Consider the following 24,180-nt stretch of genomic DNA (forward strand, 5'->3'; position numbering starts at 1 on the left):
ATAGTGCAGATGTGGTCGCTCTGCAAGAGGATTTGAATAAGCTGGATAGATGGGCAAATGAATGGGGATATCAGTTTAATGCAGCAAAATGTAAGGTCTTGAGGTTTGGGAAACATTGATGGGATGCTGCATACTCTATGGGAGGGGTTATACTGGAGGAAGTAGGGGAGACAAGAGATCTGGGGGTTGATGATTGATAGAAACCTGAAATTTAGGGGACTTATTGCAAAGGTGGTGAAGGTAACACAGAGGATTGCTGAAATTATGAGAAGGATACTGCCCTGCATAGATAAAAGGGTTATTATTCCATTGTATAAGTCTCTGATCAGACTACACTTAGACTATTGTTCTCAGATTTGGTCCACAGGGTTTGAAGGGGATAAATTAACTGTGGAAAGGGTACAAAGGCGGATGACAAAGATGGTTTCAGGACTGTACAATTTTGGTTATGAAGACTGGCTGAGGGAATGTGGACTGCAGAGTTTGGTGGATCGAAGAAGGAGAGGTGATATGATTGAGACTTTTAAACTGTTGAGAGGTAGTTACAGGGTTGATCCTGGGGAGTTCTTTCGCTTGGTTAAACAGCGGGAAGGAGTGATGACAAGAGGCCATCCCTGGAAGTTACGAAAGGAAACTGTGAGCAAGAGGGTGAGGAGTGGTTTCTTTGCATGGAGGGTGGTTGAACTGTGGAATGCATTGCCTGATGGAGTGGTAAGAGCGAGAACAGTCAATGAGTTTAAGGAGTTGTATGATAGACTTTGTGTTTCTTAGGGGGGGGAACCTCCACTCGATGAGTCTTTTGACTCCATGGAGGCCTGAATAATAATAATAATAATAATAATAATAATAATAATATAAGTTAATATTCCATCTTTTCTATCTATTACTCAAATTTCTTAACCCAAAACTTTTGATCTCTCTGTCTTCATAGAGATCATTATACAGACTGACCATCTGCCTCTGAATCTTTGCTACCACTTGCTCTTTGTCAGGAAACCAAGAAGACAATCAAATCTGTGCATAGTGACCTAGATACTATGTTCTTAACTGAAGGTGAGTTAGCTGATCTCATAAGGTGGTAGAAGAGTTTTTCCTCCTGGAAACTTGTGTTTTTCATTCCACAAATTGGTAACTTTCCAAAATTGGCAAACACACATATCTACAGACAAAATATTTACTTACAGAGGGACACAGCAGAGGGATGGTAAACCAGCTATATTAAATTACCCAAACCTCTTAATCAGGAGATTCATTCCATCTCAGATGGATGTAAATTGGATGAATGGATAAAAATTAATAATCCCCATTTGTCAATATGTTTTGCAATAAATAAGGGATGATCCTTTATATTTTTCTTTTGTTCTTTTTTGCAATATTTTATCTAAACTTCCACTCTCTGTCATCATCTTCAAATTCCTAGTCAGTTTCTTGGCATTACAGTCTAATCAATGTAATAGACAGCTTAAACTTTTCAGCCCTAAAGTATATATCTTATCGTACCTTATACTTGCAACAGTGAATTGACAAACATCATATTTTGTTCACACATCACTCTATTTAAATCATTCTGCAAGATCTGTAGGTGCCTGTATTATTACATAATTTGAGGAAAGCAGAGGAATGGTAGTGGTCATTTCAGTAGAACAACATCCATTAAAACACCTATAAAAAGCTATAAGACAGAAACAAAGAATTTATGGAGAGCAATTCTCCAGAGAGGGGGAAAGTGTGATAGAGGGGTCATTTATTAAGCATCTGCTGTCTTCTGGGTACAAATGAGTCTTTTTTTGGGGGGGGGGGATAGTTTTGGATGGACAGCCCCAAATGTGTGAACAATATTCTAAGGTTAGGGCAGATGTGGAATTTATGAAGTGTTAGGAATTATGCAGGTAAGAAGTGATATGTTGAATAAATAAAATGATACCAACTTTCTTAGAGGCTGAGAAAGCTATGGTTGTGATGTGTTTAGGATAGGTGCCAGGTTATGTGAAAATCAGCCCAAAAAAGAGAAAAACTATTCTTGACTGAAGATCAGTATATTATCAAATCTTAAGGAGTGGAAAAAGTGAGGTAGGGTCTTTCTTCTGTAAAATAAGGCAGTACAGTGGCGTAGCTAGAGCTGTTGCCACCCGGGGCGGTCTCTGAGTTTGCCGCCCCTCTCAATACATACCAAAAATATTACAAAAAGTCAAAACGAGGTATAGGGAAATAAATTAAAATACTATATTTATTTTTGAAGTAAAACTTTAATTTCAACATTCTAAAATGTTATTTTTCTTGCTTTTTCTGTTAGTAAAATCGTCAATGACATTGGCGAAGAATTACCTACATTACTACATTTTATAGTAATGTAGGTAATTCTTAATTAAATTTTATTTAGAAAAACTCCTCTCACAACTAGCAACACTTACAGCAATTGTGAGGAAAATTTGCAGTAGTATTACAATATTTGGAACTGAGTTCTCGAGACTGTATTTTAGAATTAACTGCAAAAGTTCAAAAAGGTTCAAAGTGCCACCCAGGGGGGAACCACCTCTCCAGCTACGCCACTGAGGCAGGAGAACTGGTTTTGATAGCATTAAAATTCACATGGTTATCTACATAGGAGATGGTTTGGATGAAAGCACAGAGGAAAGACTGACAAAGAAATCTGATGAGAGAAAACCATCTACGTGATCAGAGAGGAAACTAACAACCCAATCACACAAGGCTGGAGGGACACAATAAGATAATAGCTTGGTAAGCAGATCTCTGTTAGACTTGATCAAATGTCTTGGAAATGTTAAGAACAAACACAAGTTTCTCTGAATTTTTCCATTGCTTGTATCCAAAAGTAAGTAAGGCTGGCTAAGAGATTTAAGGTGATATAAGAGAGGCAAAATTCATATCAGTGATTGCTAATTAATATACCCTTTCTTAATAATAATAATAATAAATGTTGTAAATAGTAGTGAATGTGTGTATGAAGATGATCAACACAAAAATGGAATGGATTCGGATATGAGGGGGGGGGATAAGTTGAGAATGAAGAGATATATGGAGTAAACAGTAATAAAGGTGATTGGGCAAGGGCAGGTGTGGTGGGGAATTCCTACCTAACAGATGGCTTGGGTAGGACTAGTTACAGACAAAAAAGTGAAATGCTGTTTTATTTACAAATCAGAAATGAGGGAGAAGAAATTGTTTCATTGATTGAGTTTATTTGCCCAACATTTTGGAATAAGTGACACATGGTCGAATAAAAATAATATCCTGAAGGCAATAGAAATGAAAGGGTACAGTGTTCATGAGGATAGAAAGTACAAAAAGGGAGGGGTAGGGTTACTGATGATAGGAGGGGAATTATGTCCACATAAGGTAAAGACAACAGAGAAAATAGCAGCAAGGGTTTTGAGGCAGTGTTTAGTGATATGGGAGTTGACAGAAAGGAATATTTAGTTGGATGTTGCTATAGGCCAGGGAATGTGGAGGGTGGTGATGAAGAAATGTATACGCAAGAACAAAGGAAGAGTGATTATGATGGGCTATTTTAATTATGGCAGTATACTCTGGAATGAAGAAATAGCATTTAGTAATAAGAAAAATGAATTTCTTGCATTCTTGAGAGACAACTATCTTAAGTAGTATGTAAAGGAAGGCATGTGAGGATTCAAAATCAGAGTTTTAAATATGATCATTTCAGCATAGGATGTGATTGTGAGTAGGGTTTTGTACTTCCCTGCAGTTGGTGAGAGCGATCATGAAGTGATCAACTGGGTTGTGGCTATCCATCGGAAAACTTTTGTGAGGAAAGGATATAAAGTTGACCCCTGAACAACATGGATTTGAACTATTTATATGCTGATTTTTTTCAATAAATATACAAGAAAATTTTTTTGAGATTTGTGACAATTTGAAAAAATTTGCAGATGAACTGCATAGCCTATTTCGATATAGAAATATAGAAAAAATTAAGAAAAAGTTAGGCACATCATGAATGCATAAATATGTAGATACTAGTCTATTTTATCATTTACTACCATAATACATACAAAAATCAATTATAAAAGTTAAAATTTATCAAAACTTATGCACACAAACACTTTGGTGCCATTTGCAGTTGAGAGAAATGTAAACAAACATAAAGATGCAGGATTAAATCATGGCTGCATAAAATTAACTGTTAATTAATGAGTTAAAATTAATTAATAGTAAATATTTTGATGTTTGGTGTTAGCAAAAAGTATAACATCTACAGTGTTTTGTATCATATAAAACAATATTGATGTAGGTACTGACAGACAGATGATTCATCATGTAAACAGATGATGCAAATTTATGGTATCAATAAATACAGTACAGTATTGTAAATGTATTTTCTCTTCCTTATGATTTTCTTAAAACAACTGCTTTTCTCTAGCTTACTTTATTATAAGAATACAGGATATAATAAATATAACATAAAAAATAGGCTTTAATCGACTGTTTATGTTATCAATAAGGCTTCTGGTCAACAGTAGACTATTAGTAGTTAAGTTTTTGGGGAGTCAAAAGTTATAACTGGATTTTCAACTGTGTGGGTGTGTTGGGGGGGGGGGGGTTCAACACCCCTAACCTTTGTGTTGTTCAAGGATCAACTGTAGATGGAATTGCAAGGCTGGTGATAATAAGAAGCTTGAGAGAGCTTGGAACTATGTAATCGATCAAGAAGTTGAATGGAAAAGGAATAAATGCTACTTGGGAACTGACAAAGAAATACTTAACATAATTTTCCCTGTTAAGTATCTCCCCAGTTCTCCCCTGGTTCAGCCTGCTGATCTTTTATTTTAAAGGTCAGCAGGCTGAATAAGACAGCTGACAAGCAATGAATGAAGGGATTGAGCATGAAATCTGAAAGAAGAAGGCACTTTCGAAGAAGCATTATTCATCTTGAACTGCATTTATTTTTCTTGGCCTGATTTCTTAATTTCTGTTTGTACTGCATTTTTGCTGTCCTTACCAACTGAGACACTCTCCTGATGAGTATAAACATGTCCTTACTGAATCACCAGTAGAGTGATTCAGTAAGGACAGTTAAGTACCAGCAGAAATTAGCAAATTAGGCTAAGATTAACCTGAAGAAGTTCTTTTAGTATGTAGCGAGCAGAAATAAGAATGATTATTATTATTATTATTACCCAAGACCCCATGGAGTCAAAGACTCATCTAGGAAGTCTTTGATCCAAGGACAGAAAATGTCATACTGTGCTATATCAAAGGTTATAGCAGTACACAAGATAAGACAATCACAAACATCCATGCCTGCAGTGGGATCCAAACCTGAAATTTATTATTATTATTATTATTATTATTATTATTATTATTATTATTATTACCCAAGAGCCCCATGGAGTCAAAGACTCATCTGGGAGGTCCTTTTATCATACACACAGCTCATCATACCGTGCTTTAAACACACTCAAATTCTCTGCAGACACCACACTCTCAGGCAAGGCATTCCAATTATTCACAACTCTGCTTGAAAAAAACCTGCTTCTCACTTCCCTACTCACACCCCTCTTTATACAGTTTCCAGGGATGACCTCTGGTTCTCCCCTGATCTCCCACTCTTTTCTGTTGAATCTCTCTAGCATCGATCCTATAACAACTCCTTACTAACTTGTAGGTCTCTCTATCACATCTTCCCCTCTTCCTCCTATCCAATAGACCCTGCAAGTTGCATCTTCTCAATCTTTCCTCATGCTCGACATTCCATAGGTTAGAAACTACCTTAGTCAGTCACCTCTGGACCCTTTCCAACATCTCTTCATCCTTCTGAAAACCAGGCGATCAAATCTGGGCACAATAGTCCATGTGTGGCCTAATCAAAGCCTTATACAATGGAACAAGAATCTCCCTACTTCTACAAGTCAGTGTCCTCTGCATCATTCCCAGAAGCCTTTGTGTTGTCTTCACAATTTTGGCTATGTGTCCCCTAAATTTTAGATTCTTATCCACTATCACCCCCGGATCTCTTATTTCCTCCACCTCCGACAATATATCCTCACAAAGCATAAATTCTGCATCCCATACGGCAAGATAATACTAATGGATGAAAGTGGGGGGGGGGGTTGGTAACTGCTACAGAGGATACAGTTAAGGTATTCAGAGTATTTCATCCTTAGCATGCAATCAGAAGCCCAAGTGCAGAAAATTAAATGGGAGAAGGCTTACTGTTCCAAGGCATTAGCAACAGCCTTGACCTACCTGTTTGACAAAGGTTTTTGAAACAGCAAAAGTCCCAAAGAAGTGGTAGGAAGGTAGAGATCTACTTCACAAAGGTAGTGATAAGACTAAGGCAACAAATTTACAAGCCAGTCTATATATTTGAGGTTGTAGTTAAAGTACCAGAGAAGTTGGTGAAGGCTAAGATACAAAACTGGGTTGATAACAGGGGTATTCACTGGACTTGTCAGCATGAGTTTGTTAAAGGAAGGATGGGTTTTACTAACTTGTACTATAACAAAGAGATAAACACATTGGACAAGGGAGATGCTTATACAGGGTTATACTTAGATTTTTAAAAGGCTTTTGATAGACTGCAACACCACAAGTTTAGTAACTAAACTGGTGCAGATGGGATAAGATGAGAAATTACTGAGTTGAATAGGCAACTGGCTTTCAGACAGGTATCAGTAATTTGTGTATGAGGGATGCAGTACCTCAGAAGAGGAAAGTTAATATTTTTGTGCTGTAGAAGTCTGTTCTGAGATCATTATTATTTAATTTTTAAATTAATTATTATTATTATTAACATCCAACCTCCATAGAGGCAAAGACTCATCATGGCAGGTATGCACTATCACACGCAATACTCTTCCAACCATTTCTTAAATGTATCGACATTCATAACACACTCAAGCAATGCATTCCACTCGCTAACCACTCTCCATATAATAACCAGCTACTTACACCAGTCTTGTACAGTTTGAAGTATAGCATCTTGTTCTACTCCCCCTTCCACCACATGCACCTTTCTATGAAAAATATCTTCCTGATAACAACCCCTGACTAACTGATATGTCTCAATCATATCCCCCCCCCTCCTCCTATTCCTATTCATGAGGCTTTGCAAATAATATTCACTCAAATTGTCCTTGTACTCACATTCCAAAGACCACTGACTGACCAACTTTGTGACTCTTCTCTGAACACTGTCTAACATATCCTCATCACCATGAAAACTTGACGACCAAATCTGTGCACAATAATCCATATGAGACCTAATCAAGGCCTTATACAATGGCATCATAACCTTTTTATTTCTGCATGTGAGGGTGCTCCACATCATTACCATTACCCAAAGTGACATCTTCATTACTTGTGCAATCAAGTCCTAAATTTCAGGTCCTTGTCCACTATCACTCCTAGATCTCTCATTGCTTCTACTGCCATTAAAGTTTCCCCCAAGTGTATACTTTGTATCCTATTGTTGCTTACCTTTCAAACCCTTACACTTTGCAACACTGAACTGACAATTCCACTTACTCATTCATGCAATCTATTCAAGTCCTCTTATAAAGCCATAACATCTACTTGACTCTGCATTGCTCTCCCCAATTTTGCATCATCTGCAAACATCTGCATATCACTAGTTACACTGTTAAATTGTGAATGAAGTTATGTTATGTAATTTATTATTTTTCATTCACATTTAACATTGCTTATTAAATAGTAATCATGGCTCATATAAATTTATTTATTATTCCTTAAATAAGAATTACTAATTAAATATTTATTTAAAACCTGACCTATTATTAACTTATAAAATAATAAAATGTATAGAATCTTGTATAACTAAATATATATGGTGTAACGTAAAGTGTTATTTTATATTTAACTGTATACGTAATCAAAAAGTTGAAGAAATAGCTTAAATATTATATTGTTCTTATTTGTGAAATATTTAATGTTATGTAATCACTCATGTAGCAGTAATAGAGCATACATTACATTGGCGAAATGTTTACGCTTAGTCTGTTGTCATGGAGACGCACGCGTAAACAACCACGAGTGAAGAGAGCGTGGCGTTCGAACGTAAGGTGGGAGTGAAGGTCATAGAGAGAGAAAGCAGAAAGAGAAGGGAGGTCAGAGATAAGACAGGGAAGGGAGAGAAGAATTATTATTAAGCGAGTGAGGAGAGAGTTTTGCGGAACCAAGATTATAAAATCCTGAGGGCAGAAATTTATGACTATAGTGTTCGGAAGTGAACCTATAAGTAGTGAAACATAAAGTTTAATGTTATAAGCGAAATCTGCTGTTGTTTTGAAGAAAAGTTGATGCCGTAATCAGATAAAAGGAAACTGGACAGTCAATGCGAAAATTCTGATTAGTTCCAGTTAATCTGGATTACGATTAAATTCTATGTTGCCCTAGAAAAAGGTTATATTGATTACTTGGAGAAAAGTGAACAGGAAAAGATATTAGTACCTAATTACTGTTGTTTGGAATAGTGAAGTGCGACTTACAGTAATACAGTTTAAACTATGGAGAATATTTGTTATGTGTGTTCCGCTAAAGTTAATTAAGTTAATTCATAAGTGCTCTCTCAATAATTTGATGTATTGAAGAATTTGTCTGGTAAGAGTAGTTGTATAAGTTTTTCTATTCTAGCATTAACTGTAATATATCTCCGACGCTCAAGGACCGGAATATATTTGTTTGGAATATTGCTTACGTAGTTTATTGCCTGCTGTGAATATAAACATTGAGCTGATAGATTTGTGATGACTGATTAAATGTGAAGTTCTTATGTTAACTTGAGATAACGTTTAGGAATGGAAGCTGACATCGGGACCGTAGCGGAAGAACTTCGGCGGGAGTTTATGAAAATGAAAAATGACCTTCATCTTCTTCATGAGGAAGTGGAAGTGATCGGTAAGGAGATACTGGAAGTTAAAGCTGAGTTTAATGTGTTAAACAGAGAAATTAGGACTATAGAGATTACTTTAGCTGAAGTAACTAGAACAGGATTACATATGGGTGAGTCTTTGGTGAATGATTCAGTAATAAATAGTATGGGAGTGATTGGGAGTCAACATAATAAAACCACAAGTGGCCAAGAAGAAATGAGATGTAGTGAGAGTGGGGGGGTAAGTAATAGAGAGTTGAGTAATGAAGCTGGGAGAGTCATGCTGAATAGTGTAGAGAATGAGTCCATGAGTGTGAACTTGAATGAAGTTAATAGTGGTAAAATATATGGTGATTCTATGATTAAGGGTATGGAGAGTGGTATGCATGAGGAATGCTTGGCTGATGGTACAATAGAAAGAGTGGCTTTAGCAATAAAGAGAGGGCATGAAACAGACAAGATGATAGTTATGGTGGGTACGAATGACCTGAGAGGTAGTATAAATCGGGTAGGAAAAGATTTAAGAACATTATTAGATATTGTGAAGAGGAAAAGTGTCAATGGGAGAATAGTGTGTGTGCTGCCTCGTTTTGACAATTACGAGTTAAGTAGACGAGCAATGATAATGAATGATATGATTGCAAGAATGTGCAGAAAAAGAGGTCTGGAGTTTGTTGATGTTTGGAGTGTGTTTGAAGGAAAAAGGCAGTTGTATGCTAGAGATGGACTGCATCTTAACATGGAAGGACATAAGAGATTGAAGAAGTTATTGTTTTCTGAACAGGTTGAAGTTATTGGGCAGGGAAACTAATATTGAAAAGGTTGAGTGTAAGAGAGAGAAACTTTAGCACTGATTGTGTATTTATTGATCCTTACAGGCAGAATAAATTGCAGAAGAGAGGGGGAAAAAATCGGCATAGGACTACGGTAGTTAGTGACTTATATATCAGTTCTAAAGCCGGTACAAGATCTAGAGGGAATCTGCAATTTTTGTATACCAATGCTAGAAGCATTAGAAATAAGAGAGAAGAATTTTTGGCATTAGTCAGTGAAATCTCACCAAAAGTTGTAGGCATTAGTGAAACTTGGCTGTCAGCAGAAGATGTGGTCACTGGAATTGAATGTGATGGGTACAGTATTTTCAGGGAGGATAGAGAAGATAGAACAGGAGGAGGAGTACTGTTGATGATAGCTGATGTGTTGCAGCCAAAGAAAGTAGTATATCATGATGATAGACATGTGAATGAGAGTTCATTTGAGGCAGTCTGGTGCGAAATAGTGACCAACGCAACCAAATATACAGTTGGATGCTGCTATAGGCCAGGGAGTACAGGGGGAGATATTGAATTCATGCATCAGCAACTTAGTGCAATGAGTGAAGGCTTAGTGATTATTATGGGGGATTTTAATTATGGTGATATCAATTGGAAGGAGGAAATATCACGTAGCAAAAAGGAAATGGAGTTCATACATCTGCTACGAGATAATTACTTGAAACAGCACGTAACTGAAGGGACACGTGGTGTGAGAGTGTTGGACCTGGTTATTGGTTCAGAGGTTATGTGCATAAGTAAGGTGACCTCGTTACCTCCAGTTGGTGAAAGCGATCATGTGGTATTGACTTGGGAGGTTGCAAAATCTGTGGATTTTTCTATTAAGAAGGGGTATGTACGAAACTACAGGTTAGGCAATTATAACAAGCTTCGGAGTGAGCTTGCAGCCATCCCATGGCAGAACATATTGCAAGGGAAAGATGTTAGCAGTGCTTGGGATAAAATCAGTGGGTATCTGAGGAAAGCAATATCAGATTGTGTCCCCATGGTCAGGAGGTCAAACAAGGCGGCATTAGATGGATGAGCAGTAGTATCAAGCTTGAACTACAAAAAAAGAAAATGTTATGGAGAATTTACAAGGAGAAGGGCGATCAGGATACCCATGAGCAGTACAAGGCTCAAGCTAGGAAGGTTACCAGCATAGTAAGAAAAGCTAAATCAGATTATGAGAAGACCTTAGCCAAAGAGATCAAGGGTAATCCCAAAGAGTTCTTCCGCTATGTGGCAAGTAAGAGGAAGAATGACTTCGGAAGGATAACCTTAGTGGGTGCTGATGGTATTGAGGTGACAAAATCAGATGTAATAGTCGAGTTACTGAGTGATCACTTCTCAAAAGTCTATCACCCAAGTGAGGATATCTCTATACCTATAGCAATACCTAATGTGAGAATTGAAGCTAAAGAATCAGAGGTATTAAATATATTGCGAAACTTAAATGCAAACACTGCGGTAGGCTTAGATGGAATATCAGCTCAGGTGTTGCGTGAATGTGCAAATGAATTGTCAACCCCTCTTACCTGGATATTTAATTTAAGTTTGAACTCTGGTATGGTCCCTAGGGAGTGGAAGTTAGGCAAAGTGGTTCCTTTGCATAAGGGTGGCTCTAAAACTGCAGTATTGAATTACAGACCAATCACCATCTCAGGAGTAGTGGTAAAAGTATTGGAAAAGTTGGTTAAAGACAAAATTCAAGAATGGGTGGATCAGGATATGATACTCTATAGAGGCCAACATGGTTTTGTTAAAGGTAGATCCTGCCTTAGCAATCTATTAACTATCCATAATAGAATAACATCAGAGTTGGACAAAGGAACTGGCTACACAGTGGTACTTCTGGATTTTGCTAAGGCTTTTGACAGGATACCCCATAGAACACTGTTACGCAAATTGGAGCAGATGGGAATGGATATTAAATTGGTGATATGGATAGGAGAATGGCTCAGGGAGAGATACCATAAGGTGGTGTATGGAGGAGCCGAGTCCAGAATGAGGCAGGTGACCAGTGGTGTGCCTCAGGGCTCTGTGCTTGGGCCAATGTTGTTTAATTTGTATATAAATGATATAGGAAACGGCTTAAAGGGAGATATTCAGTTGTTTGCTGATGATGCAAAGTTGTGTAGTGCAATAAAAAATCAAGCTGATGTTGAAAGTTTGCAGGAGGATTTAAATAAGCTGGTAAAATGGGCAAAAGAAAATGGATGTCAGTTCAATGTGGAAAAGTGTAAAGTCTTGCATTTTGGGATTAAAAGATTACCAGCTGTGTACTACATAGATGGAAAGGTACTCCAAGAGATTGATGAGGCTAGGGACTTAGGGGTATTGGTAGATAAGGAGATGAAGTTCAGAGGACACATTGCTAAGGTGTCCAAGATTGCACATAGGATTACTTGGTTGTTGAGGAACACACTGACATCCAGAGATAAAGAGGTTATTATTCCCCTTTATAAAGCATTGATACTTCCACATTTGGATTACTGTGCTCAGGTCTGGTCACCTGGATTCCTTGGAGATGAGGAGGCTGTGGAGAGGGTTCAGAGAAGAGTGACCAAGTTGGTGAGTGATATAAAAAATGCTCCCTACATTGATAGATTGAGAGCTTGTGGATTGCAGAGATTGGCTGATAGGCGAAGAAGAGGGGATATGATAGAAACATTCAAATTACTAAAAGGTTTTTATAGGATTGATGCAGGGGAAATGTTTCAGCTGTGTGATAGTGATGGAAGAACAAGAGGTCATCTCTGGAAATTAAAGAAGAGTGTGGTTAACAAAGGTGTCAGAACAAGGTTTTTTGCCTGGAGGGTGGTGAATGAGTGGAATTCATTGCCTGACTTTGTTGTGAGCTCTTCATCTGTAAATGAATTCAAGAAGAGATATGACAGATATTGTTTTGCTAGTTTGGGTCTCCCGCGATGAGTCTACTGACTCCATGGAGATACCCGTAATAATAATAATAATAATAATAATAATAATAAGAAGATTTGTGTTTTTGAGACTGTGAATTGTATATGAAGATTAGAACATTGAGTTGGCATACTGATTTAGGAAGATGTGTTAAGTTATTTGTATAGTTCCATTTTAAAATAGAGTTCTTGTATTTGTTAACCATATCATATATTAAATGTTTTATTTTGTTGATCTAAATATTGTGTTTGCCTGAATTCCTTATTATTGCACCGTTCATAAATATTCGAATCTTGCGGGAACCCCAAGTAAAAAAAATGATAATAAATAATTCGGCCTAATGAGAAGACTGCTGACCTAATTAAGAATTGATCCTACTATTTATATAGACTAATCTAAGAATAGGGTGGCGCAGTATAAATATAAATTTCCCTACTTTTGGATCGGTGATCACTTCGCAATTGGTTATTTTAATTATAAAAGTGACTTGAATCTAGATGGTAAATTAGAACACGACAGAAAAGATAGTCACGACAACACCCATCCAAATATCATTAATATACAAATTATACAACAATTGTCCCAAAACTGACCCCTGCAGCACACCACTAGTGACCTTCCTCTTTCGGGATACTGCAACCCCATATAAAAATTTCTGATACCTATCTGACAGCCAGTCACTGATCCAACCCAGAAGCATGTTATCTAATCCCATCTGTTTCAATTTATTTAATAGCTCTTTGTGTGGCACTCTATCAAAAGCTTTTGCAAACTCCAAGTACACCACCGTATATGCATCTCCCTTGTCCAAAGCATTTGTCACCTTGTTATAGCACATAAGTAAATTGGTAAAACATGATCTCTCTTTAACAAACCCATGCTGATAACCACAGAGAATATTGCTGTTATCAACACATTTCTGTGTCCTACTTCTCACCAATCTCTCTAGTACCTTATCACAACTCCAGATATACAGATTGGCCTATATTTTGCAGCCACAGCCAGCCTAATCACCACCTTTATGCAGTGGAACAATTTTACCTTCTTTCCAGTCCCTTGGAACCCATGATGCTGTACAACTCTAATTAAACATGCATGCCAATATTCATCAAATCCTATTGTCTTATTGACATCACGATGATTTATTTTCTCAAATACCTCCTGCTCACTCACAATTAAGCCATCCTCTCCTATGTCCTCTACACATAAGTTCCTCATGATTCCACCCTGATGAGGATGAAACACCCTTAAAAACTGATCACTGAATACCTCAGCAGTTACCATTCTACCATTTTCATCCATTAACATTATCTTATCATAATCATTCTTCCATCTACTTGTTACATATTTAAAAAACTCTCTAGTTTTTCTTCACCTGATTTGCCTATTTCTGCTCCTACTGCACTTTTGTTGTCTTTACTAACTGAGTCACTTTCTTGGTCTTTATATTCTTCATTCACTTGCTTATTCTTTATTCACTTGCTTGTTCTTTATACTCTTCATGTAACTGATTATTACCATTATTCATCTTGTACTACCTCCAAAGCCTTCATCTTCCAGATTTCATGTTTAAGTCCATTATTAAAACATTTTACATATACTTTATTTAACCTTTATTTTTTACCTTCAGAATACATTCACACATTGATATTACACATTGCAGCATTTATTTCCTTACTGCTCAAATCCTCATTCCATGCAATAGCTCCAAGTTGTCCCCTAAATTTATCATAATCACCAGCTTTGCACTTCCACATATATTCTTTCCTCACAGAAGTCTGTATATGGTTAGCCACAACCCAGGTGATCACTTCATATGATCACTCTCACCAAGTGGAGGAAATTGAGAAACTCCACTCACAATTATATCCTCTGATGAAATGATTAGATATAGAACTCTTGATCCTGCATACCCTCCTTCACATGCTGCCTGAGATAGTTATCTCTCAAGAACTCAAGAAATTCATTTTCCTATTTTCAAATTCTCTCTCTCTTAATTCTAATCTATACTGCCATAATTAAAATTACTCACAATAATTACCTTTCCTTCATTCATTAATCCAATTTGTTTATACATTTGTTCATCACCACCCTCCATATTCCCTGGCCTATAGCAAGATCCAACTAAATATGTCTTCCTGTCAACTTCCACTTTACACCACACTGACTCAAAATCAGGCTTCGTATGGATTATTGTGCAAAGATTTGGTCCCTTTTCATGTGATGAGGATATGTTGGAGAGTATTTTGGAGAAGACTGATTAAGATCATAACTGCTATTTGGGATGTGGAATATGAAGACAGATTGAGGGAATGCAGCTTGCAAAAACCTTGTGAATAGGTGGAAGAGAGGGTGGATATGATTGAGACATTTAAGTTAGTGAAGGGTTGTTACTCAGTTAATGTGTTAGAAAATTTTCATAGAATGGAGAAGGGGAGAGAACATGAGACATTACTGGAAGCTGTATAAGGAGGGTGTGAGGAGGGACATAAGTGGTTACTGAGATGAATACATTGCCTGACATTGTGCTGAATGCAGATACATAGAATGAGTTTAAAGCATGGTTTGATAGGCTTTGTATGTAACAGAGTGTACCTCCCCATGATGAATCTTTTGCCTCCATGGAGATCTGGTGTTAATAATAATAATAATAATAATAATAATAATAGTTTATTTAAATATGAATAGGGAAATATATATACAGAAATATACAAAAACAATAACTCATGGAGATAAAGTCTATTAAATGACAATGAACCAAGTTGCTTTGTTATGTGCCAGTTGGTAAATGTTGATGGTTCATGAGTTGACTCATCTTCAAAAAGAATTTTACTTGTGTATTGACAAAGCTGTTATCTTGGCCTTCCTTTTTCCATCTTCTCATTAGGGTGAAGTCTAAGATGGTGTCAAAAACATCTGAACTGACTTTTCTGAATTGTTTCTATTAGATGCCTCTTCTGATTTTCTTCAAGAATGACAGTATTAAAAATGTAATCTTGCCATATATATCCTAATACTGATTGAAGGCATGTTGTCCTAAAGCTATTGATGATATTAAATTAACTGCACATTGAGTAGGGATATTCCATGTTTGTGAACCATATTTACAGGGTGTTCGGGATAAATTTGACAGTTTCGTAAGGAAAAAGAAAATCTTCTTTGTATCTATTAAATTTAATGAATTGACAAAAAAACATTACAGGCAGAGTTAATTACAATACTATCAACAAGATTTACTCAAAATAACCACCATTAGCATCGATCACAGCTTCAATTCTGCTTCGGAACCTCGAACAAGCTGATGCTACAGTCTCCCTGGGAAGGGCCGCAAAAACTCTTTTAATTTTATCCATTAACTGGGTTTTTGTATTACTGGAAGTGCGATTGGTGTCTTTTTCAACTGCGCCCCATACAAAATAATCCATGGGGTTAAGGTCTGGGGAGTTTGGAGGCCAAACATTTGGACTGGTGAAGTCGTAGAAATTTTCAGACAACCATTTTTGACTTTTCCCAGAGGTGTGGCAAGGGGCCGAATCCTGCTGCCATACATACGGCCTACCATTGGCTACCCTTGTTATCCAGGGCTTGACTACAGTTAGCAACTCCACGAACAAAGCCCGAATTCCAATGCCAGGGTTCTTCAACACCTGTTCCTGCAGATTTGCGAGGAATTCTGCTGTACGAACGCAATCAGATCGTCTGCTAGGGATCTTTCTTCTTGCTACATCCTCGTAGTCACCATTGCAAGTCTCTAGTTCATGCCTGATTGTTTTTACTGTATTCAGGGAGCATTGGGCAGCAGTCGTAATATCCTTATTTTGATGGCGGGCACGAATCATCATGATACAAGTTATTCTCTTCCATGATTCAGGTGGGTTCCAGCTATCCATCCTTTCTGACATCTTGTATATGAATGAAGAAGGGTCCAAACTTTTAAATGAAGAGAAGTGTGTGTTAATACATGTAACTTACGGAAAAATATAATTAATTATAAATATGTCAAATTTATCCCGAACACCCTGTAAGTAGGGCTGGACTGGTGGTTTTGCACAAATGAGTTAGGACTTCCAGATGTAAGTTAGGATTTTATGAAAATGAAGAGCTTTTTGTTAACTTTTCATGATGTCAGATAGAATATCGATGTAAGAACCAAAATACTGAAAATATTGTACTTCAAGAGTGTGGTTTTAGCTTAATATTCTATTCTGTTAGCATAGAGATTACTTTTGTGGGTTTGTCAAGACCCATAAGAAGTCTCTGTACTAATTGACTTTCCATACTCATTCCATTCCAGAGTCATTCTATACCCACTAGAAACAGGAAAGCTCTCAGCCAACTCTTCATTAACCATTATTCTTGTATGGTAATTCTGGTGTGGTTCTGCCATTACTTTAATTATTTTAAAGGGTGTACTATAATAACTGTGAATTTGAACATCCTTTGCCTATTGATTGAAATGAAGGCTTTTGAGAAACTGACGAAGTTTAAGATTAAAGGAAGATTTTTAATCTCTTGCTCTTTCGTGAGCCTTAGGAATACATTCCGCCAGTGATATAATTAACTGATAATCAAACCTATTCACTATTGATTTTCTTCTCCCTTAAACTGTTCATCCAGAGCAAGATATTTTATTTCCTCAATTTTTTATAGTTTTCTGCTATGTAGTTCCAGGTATACATATTCTTCAGTGTAGTAAAATTATGTTCTTTTTAATCTAAAATAAAACACATAACTAAAAATAAAAATTAATTAATAAAGTACATTAATAAATTAATAAATAAATAAAAATAAAATAAATAACCCCTAACTAAATGCATAAAATTAAAATAAACAAACTACTAGTTCTAAAAGAAATATATTTAATTTAAAAATACACATCTTCCTGATATCTCTCTTCTATAATCATTATGGGATGATGACGCTAACTGACAAGAATAGTAGACTAGTAACCACTATGGATGATATAGCCAAGGTATTTTGCAAATAATTCATCAAGACATTTCTTTCCAGTAAGTGTGATATCATGCAGAGTTTGCATGCAGAACTAATGGCAGAGAAGAAACAGGTAGTGAGGATGAATACATTTAAGAAATAGCATGATGAGCTGTGTGTGGCAGTTGGAGCTCCCATGGAGTCTTTGGACTCACTGGAGGTCAATAATAATAATAATAAAAACTGATGAGAAAAGCCATTTTACAAGCAATTCATCAAGGTATTTCTTTCCATTAAGTGTGATATCATGCAGAGCTTGGGTGTAGAGCAAATGGTAGAGAGACAGGATGTATGTGAGGAATTAAGTAAACTTGATTTTAATGAGCTGAGGAACAACAACCTTGATATATTTATTAAAAAAAATGCAGAGTAAAAGTTCTAAACAAAGAAGGTAAACTGTTCACTTTGAAAAGTGTGTGTGTGGAGGGGGAGGTGAGAAGACTGAGGTTTTCAATTATAAACTGCTCTGAGTGTCTGGAATGGCTCGGTTACAATCCAGAACTTGGGTTGATATAAACAAGGTTCTCTGTGAGGCAGCACAAGTTTGTGCATTATTTATTTATTTCATATACAAACATAAGTGGTGCAGTAGTAAGTAAGTGGAACAACATTATTTACAACAAATTAGGATACATTACAAATGAGAACTGCTTAAATGGTAGGTGAATTATACAGGGAATAATAATTAAATATGAAAAAAAGGAAACTATACATAACTTAGATACAATAAATATGGTCAGATGGTCCTCCAGTATCTTGTACAATCAACTGCTCCTTCTGTGCAGGATAGAAGGTCCTTTTCTGTGTAGGGTGATGGAAGAAAGGGACAAGAAAGAAGGTGTTCCATGGACCGGGTTGTCCTACACTCACAGTTATCTGGGCCAGTGAGGTAACCCCATTTAATGAGGTTTTATAATGAATTTAGTTTAATCCTTTATCCAAGTGTGAGCAAAAAAAGTTTGCGCCTGAAAGTATCTTCAGGACTGGGTAAGGTAGTATAACACCGGGCAACTCGTTGCAAAGGTGGACCAAGCTACCATCATTCCTATCTCAGTATCTCCCATAATGCAAAACACATCTCCTTGCGGATATGTATAATGTTATGCATTAAGGGAAGGGTCACTACCCATAGTAGTTTCGACCTTTTATTGAGGTCTCTTCAGTGGGAGCCAGGCCCAGACGTGGAGATACCAGGCAGAAGCAATAGCGAGGTCATCTTTACCTATAGGAGTTGCCAAAAGGTGTACCACCTTTATGAGGTTTTGTTTGCAGCATCCTGTCGTTCGAAGTCAGTTGAGGCTTTTCCAAGTATTCCAGTCCAAGTGGGCACCACGTGGAAGATGTTCGGCTGTTGGAATACCAGTATTATTTTCAGGATATAGTGCAAGTCATTGTTGAAGTCTTGTGTCTGGGAGATTTTTAGGTGGTTCAACAGTTGCAAGGAAGCTATGTCAAGATCTTAGTCTTTGGGGCACTGCAGTCTGGCAGAATAGTGGGGTGGCATTCATCATTCATTTGTCTGCTTCTTTCGTCAGATGAGAATGCAGATCTTCAAATTGAAGGGGGCGCAAACCAGCCAAAGTATACAGGTCTTTTAGTGGTTTCAGGCATCCTGTAATTAAGTGGCAGCTTTCATTCATTGCTGGGTCAAGTTTTTCAGCATGGCAGGATCAGGACCATACTGGACAGGCATATTCAGCAGAAGAATAGCAAAGGGCCAAGGCAGAAGATCTCAGTGTACTAGGGTCTGCATCCAATTTGGAGGAGATAAGCTTTCTTAGTATATTGTTTCTTGCATTCACTTTTGCCTTTGTTTTTTCTATGTGTGTTGTATATGAGAGGGTGCAATCGAGAGTCACAGTGAGGTAAATTGGGTTCCAGGAATGTTCTATATTAGAGCCTTCCCAAGAAATCTGTAGCTTCCTGTTGGCTTCCTTATTGTTAAGGTGAAAAAGTCAGTCTGAGTTTTCAAGGGGTTTGGTTTTTGTTGATTACTTCTATAATATGTGGTTAGACTATTTAATGCAAGTGATAGAGTAGTTTCAATGGATGAAATTTTTTGATTGAGTAGCTATGGCAAGGTCATCAGCATATATAAAATTTCTAGTTCCTGGAAAGATGGGGAGATCATTGACGTAGATGTTGAAAAGTAATGATGATAACACACTTCCCTGGGGGAAGACCATTTTTTTGGAGATGCCAGCGGCTCTTCCTACCCCCCCCCCCAGGTCCATGTAAAAGCGTCTGTGTTCTATGAGTGATTGGATCAGGAGGACAAGGCAATAGTCTCTAGTTATTCTGTATATTTTATTTCTGAGTGTGAGATGGTTTATGGTCGTATGCTGCAGTTAGGTCTACAAAGACTGCTCCTGTGGCTAGTTTTTTCTCATAACCAATTTCTATATATGGAGTGAGGTTGAGAATGTGTGATGTGCAGAATTTGCCTGGTCTAAAACCAGCCTGCTCAGCAATAAGATAGGGTTCAATTAGGGGTTGTAGCCTATTCAAAATTAATCGTTCATAGAGTTTAAAAAGGTTGCTAAGTAGTGATATAGGTCTGTAATTTTTTGCTTCTGTTGGAGTTTTCCTTGGTTTCAGAAAGGCCACCACTTTGGCATGCCTCCAGATAGTTGGTATCCTTAGGGTTCTGAGGCAAATGCTGTATAGGTTTAATAACCACTCTTTAGTCCTAGTTCCAAAATGTTTAATCTGTTCATTACAGACATCATCAAGGCCTGAAGATTTTCTAGGTTTTAATAGGTTTATGGCAGTGTTGAGTTCAGTGATGGCGAAATCTGAGTTAATCACATTTTGTTCCTCACTTGGGGTTCTAAGTAGCGTATTTTTTGGGTGCTTCTCAGGGAATTTTCCAGCAGCAGCTGGTGAGCAATTTGATTAGCTGTTACCTGCAGATGCTCATATGGCTTAGTGAAATCCTTCCTAATTCTTGATAAAGTTCCATGCCTTTCTGCTACTATGGGCCATATCAAGGGTTTCTATTTCTTTTTTCCACGAGGAACGCCTTTCCTCTGCCATCTTGGAGCATAATTTTTCTGCTGCTTAGATAGTCTCTTCTGAGAAGGGGTTGGTGTTGTAAAGTTGCAAGTAATCAGCATACTGGGCTTGTATGTCACTGGAAAGACCTGGAATGTAGTTTGTATGACATCATTGGGAGATGTGTTTGGTGGAGATTTTCCTCAATATTTTTATGAATTCAGGATACTCTTGAGGGTTTGGAGGGACTTGTTCTATGGAGCGGTCGAGATCTTCCATGAAACCCTTCCAATTAGCTTTTTGGAAATTAAATCTTTGTCTGTAAGGGACCGTGTTAGGCATAATGGCTGGGTTGAATTGAAGCATTATAGGTTTATGTTGAGTATGTGGAATGGGATTTAAAACACAAATGTTGGATATTTTTGAGCTAACAAATATGAGGCCAGGTTTCCATCTGCCACTGTTGAAAGATACATGGAGTTTTGGCTTATGTATCAGGTTTAGAGAAAGGTTTTCAGCCCATTTTTCAACAAGTTATCCATCTTTGTTGGACTTTGTGTAACCCCAGTTTACACTATGGCTGTTAAAGTCACCTAATACTTATGCACCTTAATACTTAATAATACTTAGTCACCTAATGCCCCTAATTTGTGCATTACAACAGAGTGATTTATATAGAATAGTTAGATTTTACAGAACACTTTGAAAGACTATCTGAAAAACTGGTAATTAAAGTGAGATGCATGAAATTGATAATACAGGGATGTTTTGGATAGGAAATGGTTGACTGATGGGTATCAGCAGGTTATGAATAGAGAACAATTTCCTGAAAGAGGAACATTACCAGTGGTGGGCTGCTGGGATCTATTTCACGAGTATTTCTGCCTTATATAATTAATGATATTGGAAGAGGTTTAAAAATTTTCGAAGGAAGGGATGGAATGCAGAGTATATAGTTGTTGGGATGTCTTAAATGGGTTGGAGGAAATGGTGAACAAGGACATGATAAAATTTAGGGTGACACACTGCTAAACTATGAGGATCATAATAGATTATAGAAATAATGAGAACACTGACTTTAGACGTAAAGAAGCCCTTAGTTTATAAATTCTTGACTGGGCTGCATGTGGATTACTACATACAGATTTATTCATTTGGTTTTCAGTGGAATGCATGTATACTGGAAATGATCCAAAGAAGAGTGAATAAGGTAGAGTCATGTCACTGAAATATTGGATACAAGGATGGACTGAGGGCAATTTATTTATCTCAATCACACTTATATGTCTCAATCATACTAGCCTTAATCCTGGATTCGGGGCAGGAGGATTGAAACATAAGTTAGTAAATGGTTATTAACCAGATTTATGTGCATGTTAGTTTTCATAGTAGAGAGACAGGACATAACATGTATTCCTGGAGACTGTTTAACGAGAGAATTAGAATGGGAGTACAGAGCAGTTTTTTGTATGGAGAATGTCTGATGAGCAGAATAAATTGCCTGTGCATAGGTACTGCAAAAACAGTGAATGAGCTAAGGCATAGTTTGATGATCTTTATGTATAGCAATGACGATCTACCACAATGATACTTCAATTCCATGGAAGGTCTGATGACGATGATGATGGTGATAATAATAACAATAATATCTGAATAAATCACATATTGTTAGAAAATGGAACTTACAATACCAGCATCACTGATTATACAATTTGAAATCTTATTTTAAATCTAATATAACAGTTTTGTTTTTTAAGTATATCAATTTTATCTTACCAACTGATTTTGGTATGTTGTAAACAGTAGCCATAATGGTTCTTTCCATTCCTAATCTTGTAATATTAGCTTGGATTTTAGATAATCCTATATCAATTCCATTAATTGCACCAATCAAGAAGCCTGTAGCATGGTCTGGCAAAACTAAAATTAGGACATGATGTTAGATATAGGTAAAAAATAAATCATATTGTTTTTATATACATAGTGGATGACTTTAATTTTTCTTACCAAAAGTAACAGAAAATTTACATCAGTGTTATAATAATAATAATAATAATAATAATAATAATAATAATAATAAGATAAGCTAAACATAATTAACTGTGGGTTCAAATCTTTCTATGAGTATGGATGTTTCTGGTTGTTTTTAGATGGGAAATTAAACTCATCACATGATAATAAGACCACTGACCTGCTTACTGAAAGACTAAAGTGACTTGAAAAATTTCCATGTCTGATCTGTAGAGGAGGATTTTCAGATTATAAAAAAATAAATCTTACAAAAAACTAAAACAAAAAAACCATAAAATTAGTGAAAATAGAAAAAAAAATCCCTTAGTAATTGCTTGGTACCCATGTATTATAAGTTTACAACCATTCTTGGGTTGTGAGTCATATACACAGTCTTGCCATAAATATCAATTCCATTAATTGTATGTTACAACTTCCAAACAGCCCCACACTGCCCACAGAATTGTGTGAGCATGGTTCCATTAGTGACATTGTGTGCAGCCAACATGTAAATATCAGCAAAGAGTCTCTGACCACCAAAGAACAGGTTGACCACACTGTATCAGGATGTATCAGCTTGTTAGAGATGTGAGGGTACACCTCTGCCATAATCCTATGTGAATGCAGAAAGTGATGTCATGGGAGATGAATGTTTCACAGAGAATGATGCTACATGTACTAACTTATGACTTGGGGATGACAGCCTATCATCATTCTACTGGATACTTCCTAGCACCACAGCTCATGCAGTAGAGGGTGATAAAATCAAGGACACTCCTCTGGTGGTATGCAAACAGTAGACACAAAGATATCCTCTTCATGGATGAGAAGATTTTCACCATTAAAGAGTCGCTTGACTGCCAAAATGATTGGGTATAATCTGGATTGTTGCACAGCATATGCCTTAGCACCTAGGATTCAGAGAGGACCCCCTCCACCCTCTTGTCAGTGCTGGTTTGGTGCAGAGTGACATATTAGGGGATATCCAAGTTGCATTCCTGCAAGAAAGGAGTCAAAACCTCCACCAAAGTGTATCTGATTGGCTGTCTGGAAGTCCCGATCTGAATTCGTTGAACTTCAAATTCTGGTTGGAGCTGGAGAGAGAGTAGCCTGCAAGAGACAACATCCTAGCCTGAGGGTGGATTTGGAGTTAGCAGTGGCAGCATTTCTGTTGGATGATGTGCATGCTGGCATCAATATGTGGACTCACAGATTTCAGGTGTGCATGAAGGCAAAAGGGGGACATTTTGAACACTGAGTGCTACTACATCCATGTTATACATGTGGCTTGTATATGCTGAAATCTGTAAATGATTTACTGACAGATTAAAGATTTACTTGCTGTTCAAGTTGTACAAGTATTTATGGCTAGACTTGATAAAAAATTATAAAATGATAGCATTCTAATGATTTGGTTGGCTAGTAACATAAGTTCATAATTTTTAATTCTTTATATCATTGTTCAGTTTTTATTACTCATGTTTTTCAAGAAGTAATCTAAATAACAAAAGTGTTATATAAGGATCTTCAAAGAAAGGATACCAATATTTTGTAATGTTGGTTATCTGGTTTTTAAGGAGA

The 24,180-nt window shown here is 36.9% G+C and overlaps 1 protein-coding gene across 1 annotated transcript in view; it reads right to left on the bottom strand.

Annotated features, from left to right (window-relative positions):
• LOC150104032 (hemicentin-1-like) overlaps positions 1-24,180 on the bottom strand; it is a 792,930-nt gene that overhangs the window by 357,058 nt on the left and 411,692 nt on the right. The window contains exon 21 of the mRNA XM_090396385.1: positions 22,366-22,509. Coding sequence (XP_090252511.1) covers positions 22,366-22,509 — 144 coding nt within the window. The remainder of the gene's footprint in view (positions 1-22,365; positions 22,510-24,180) is intronic.

Source organism: Typopeltis vanoorti, chromosome 8 (assembly GCF_054136105.1).
Source record: "Typopeltis vanoorti isolate ZY-2024b chromosome 8, IOZ_Tvanoo_1.0, whole genome shotgun sequence".
Lineage (NCBI taxonomy): Eukaryota > Metazoa > Arthropoda > Arachnida > Uropygi > Thelyphonidae > Typopeltis > Typopeltis vanoorti.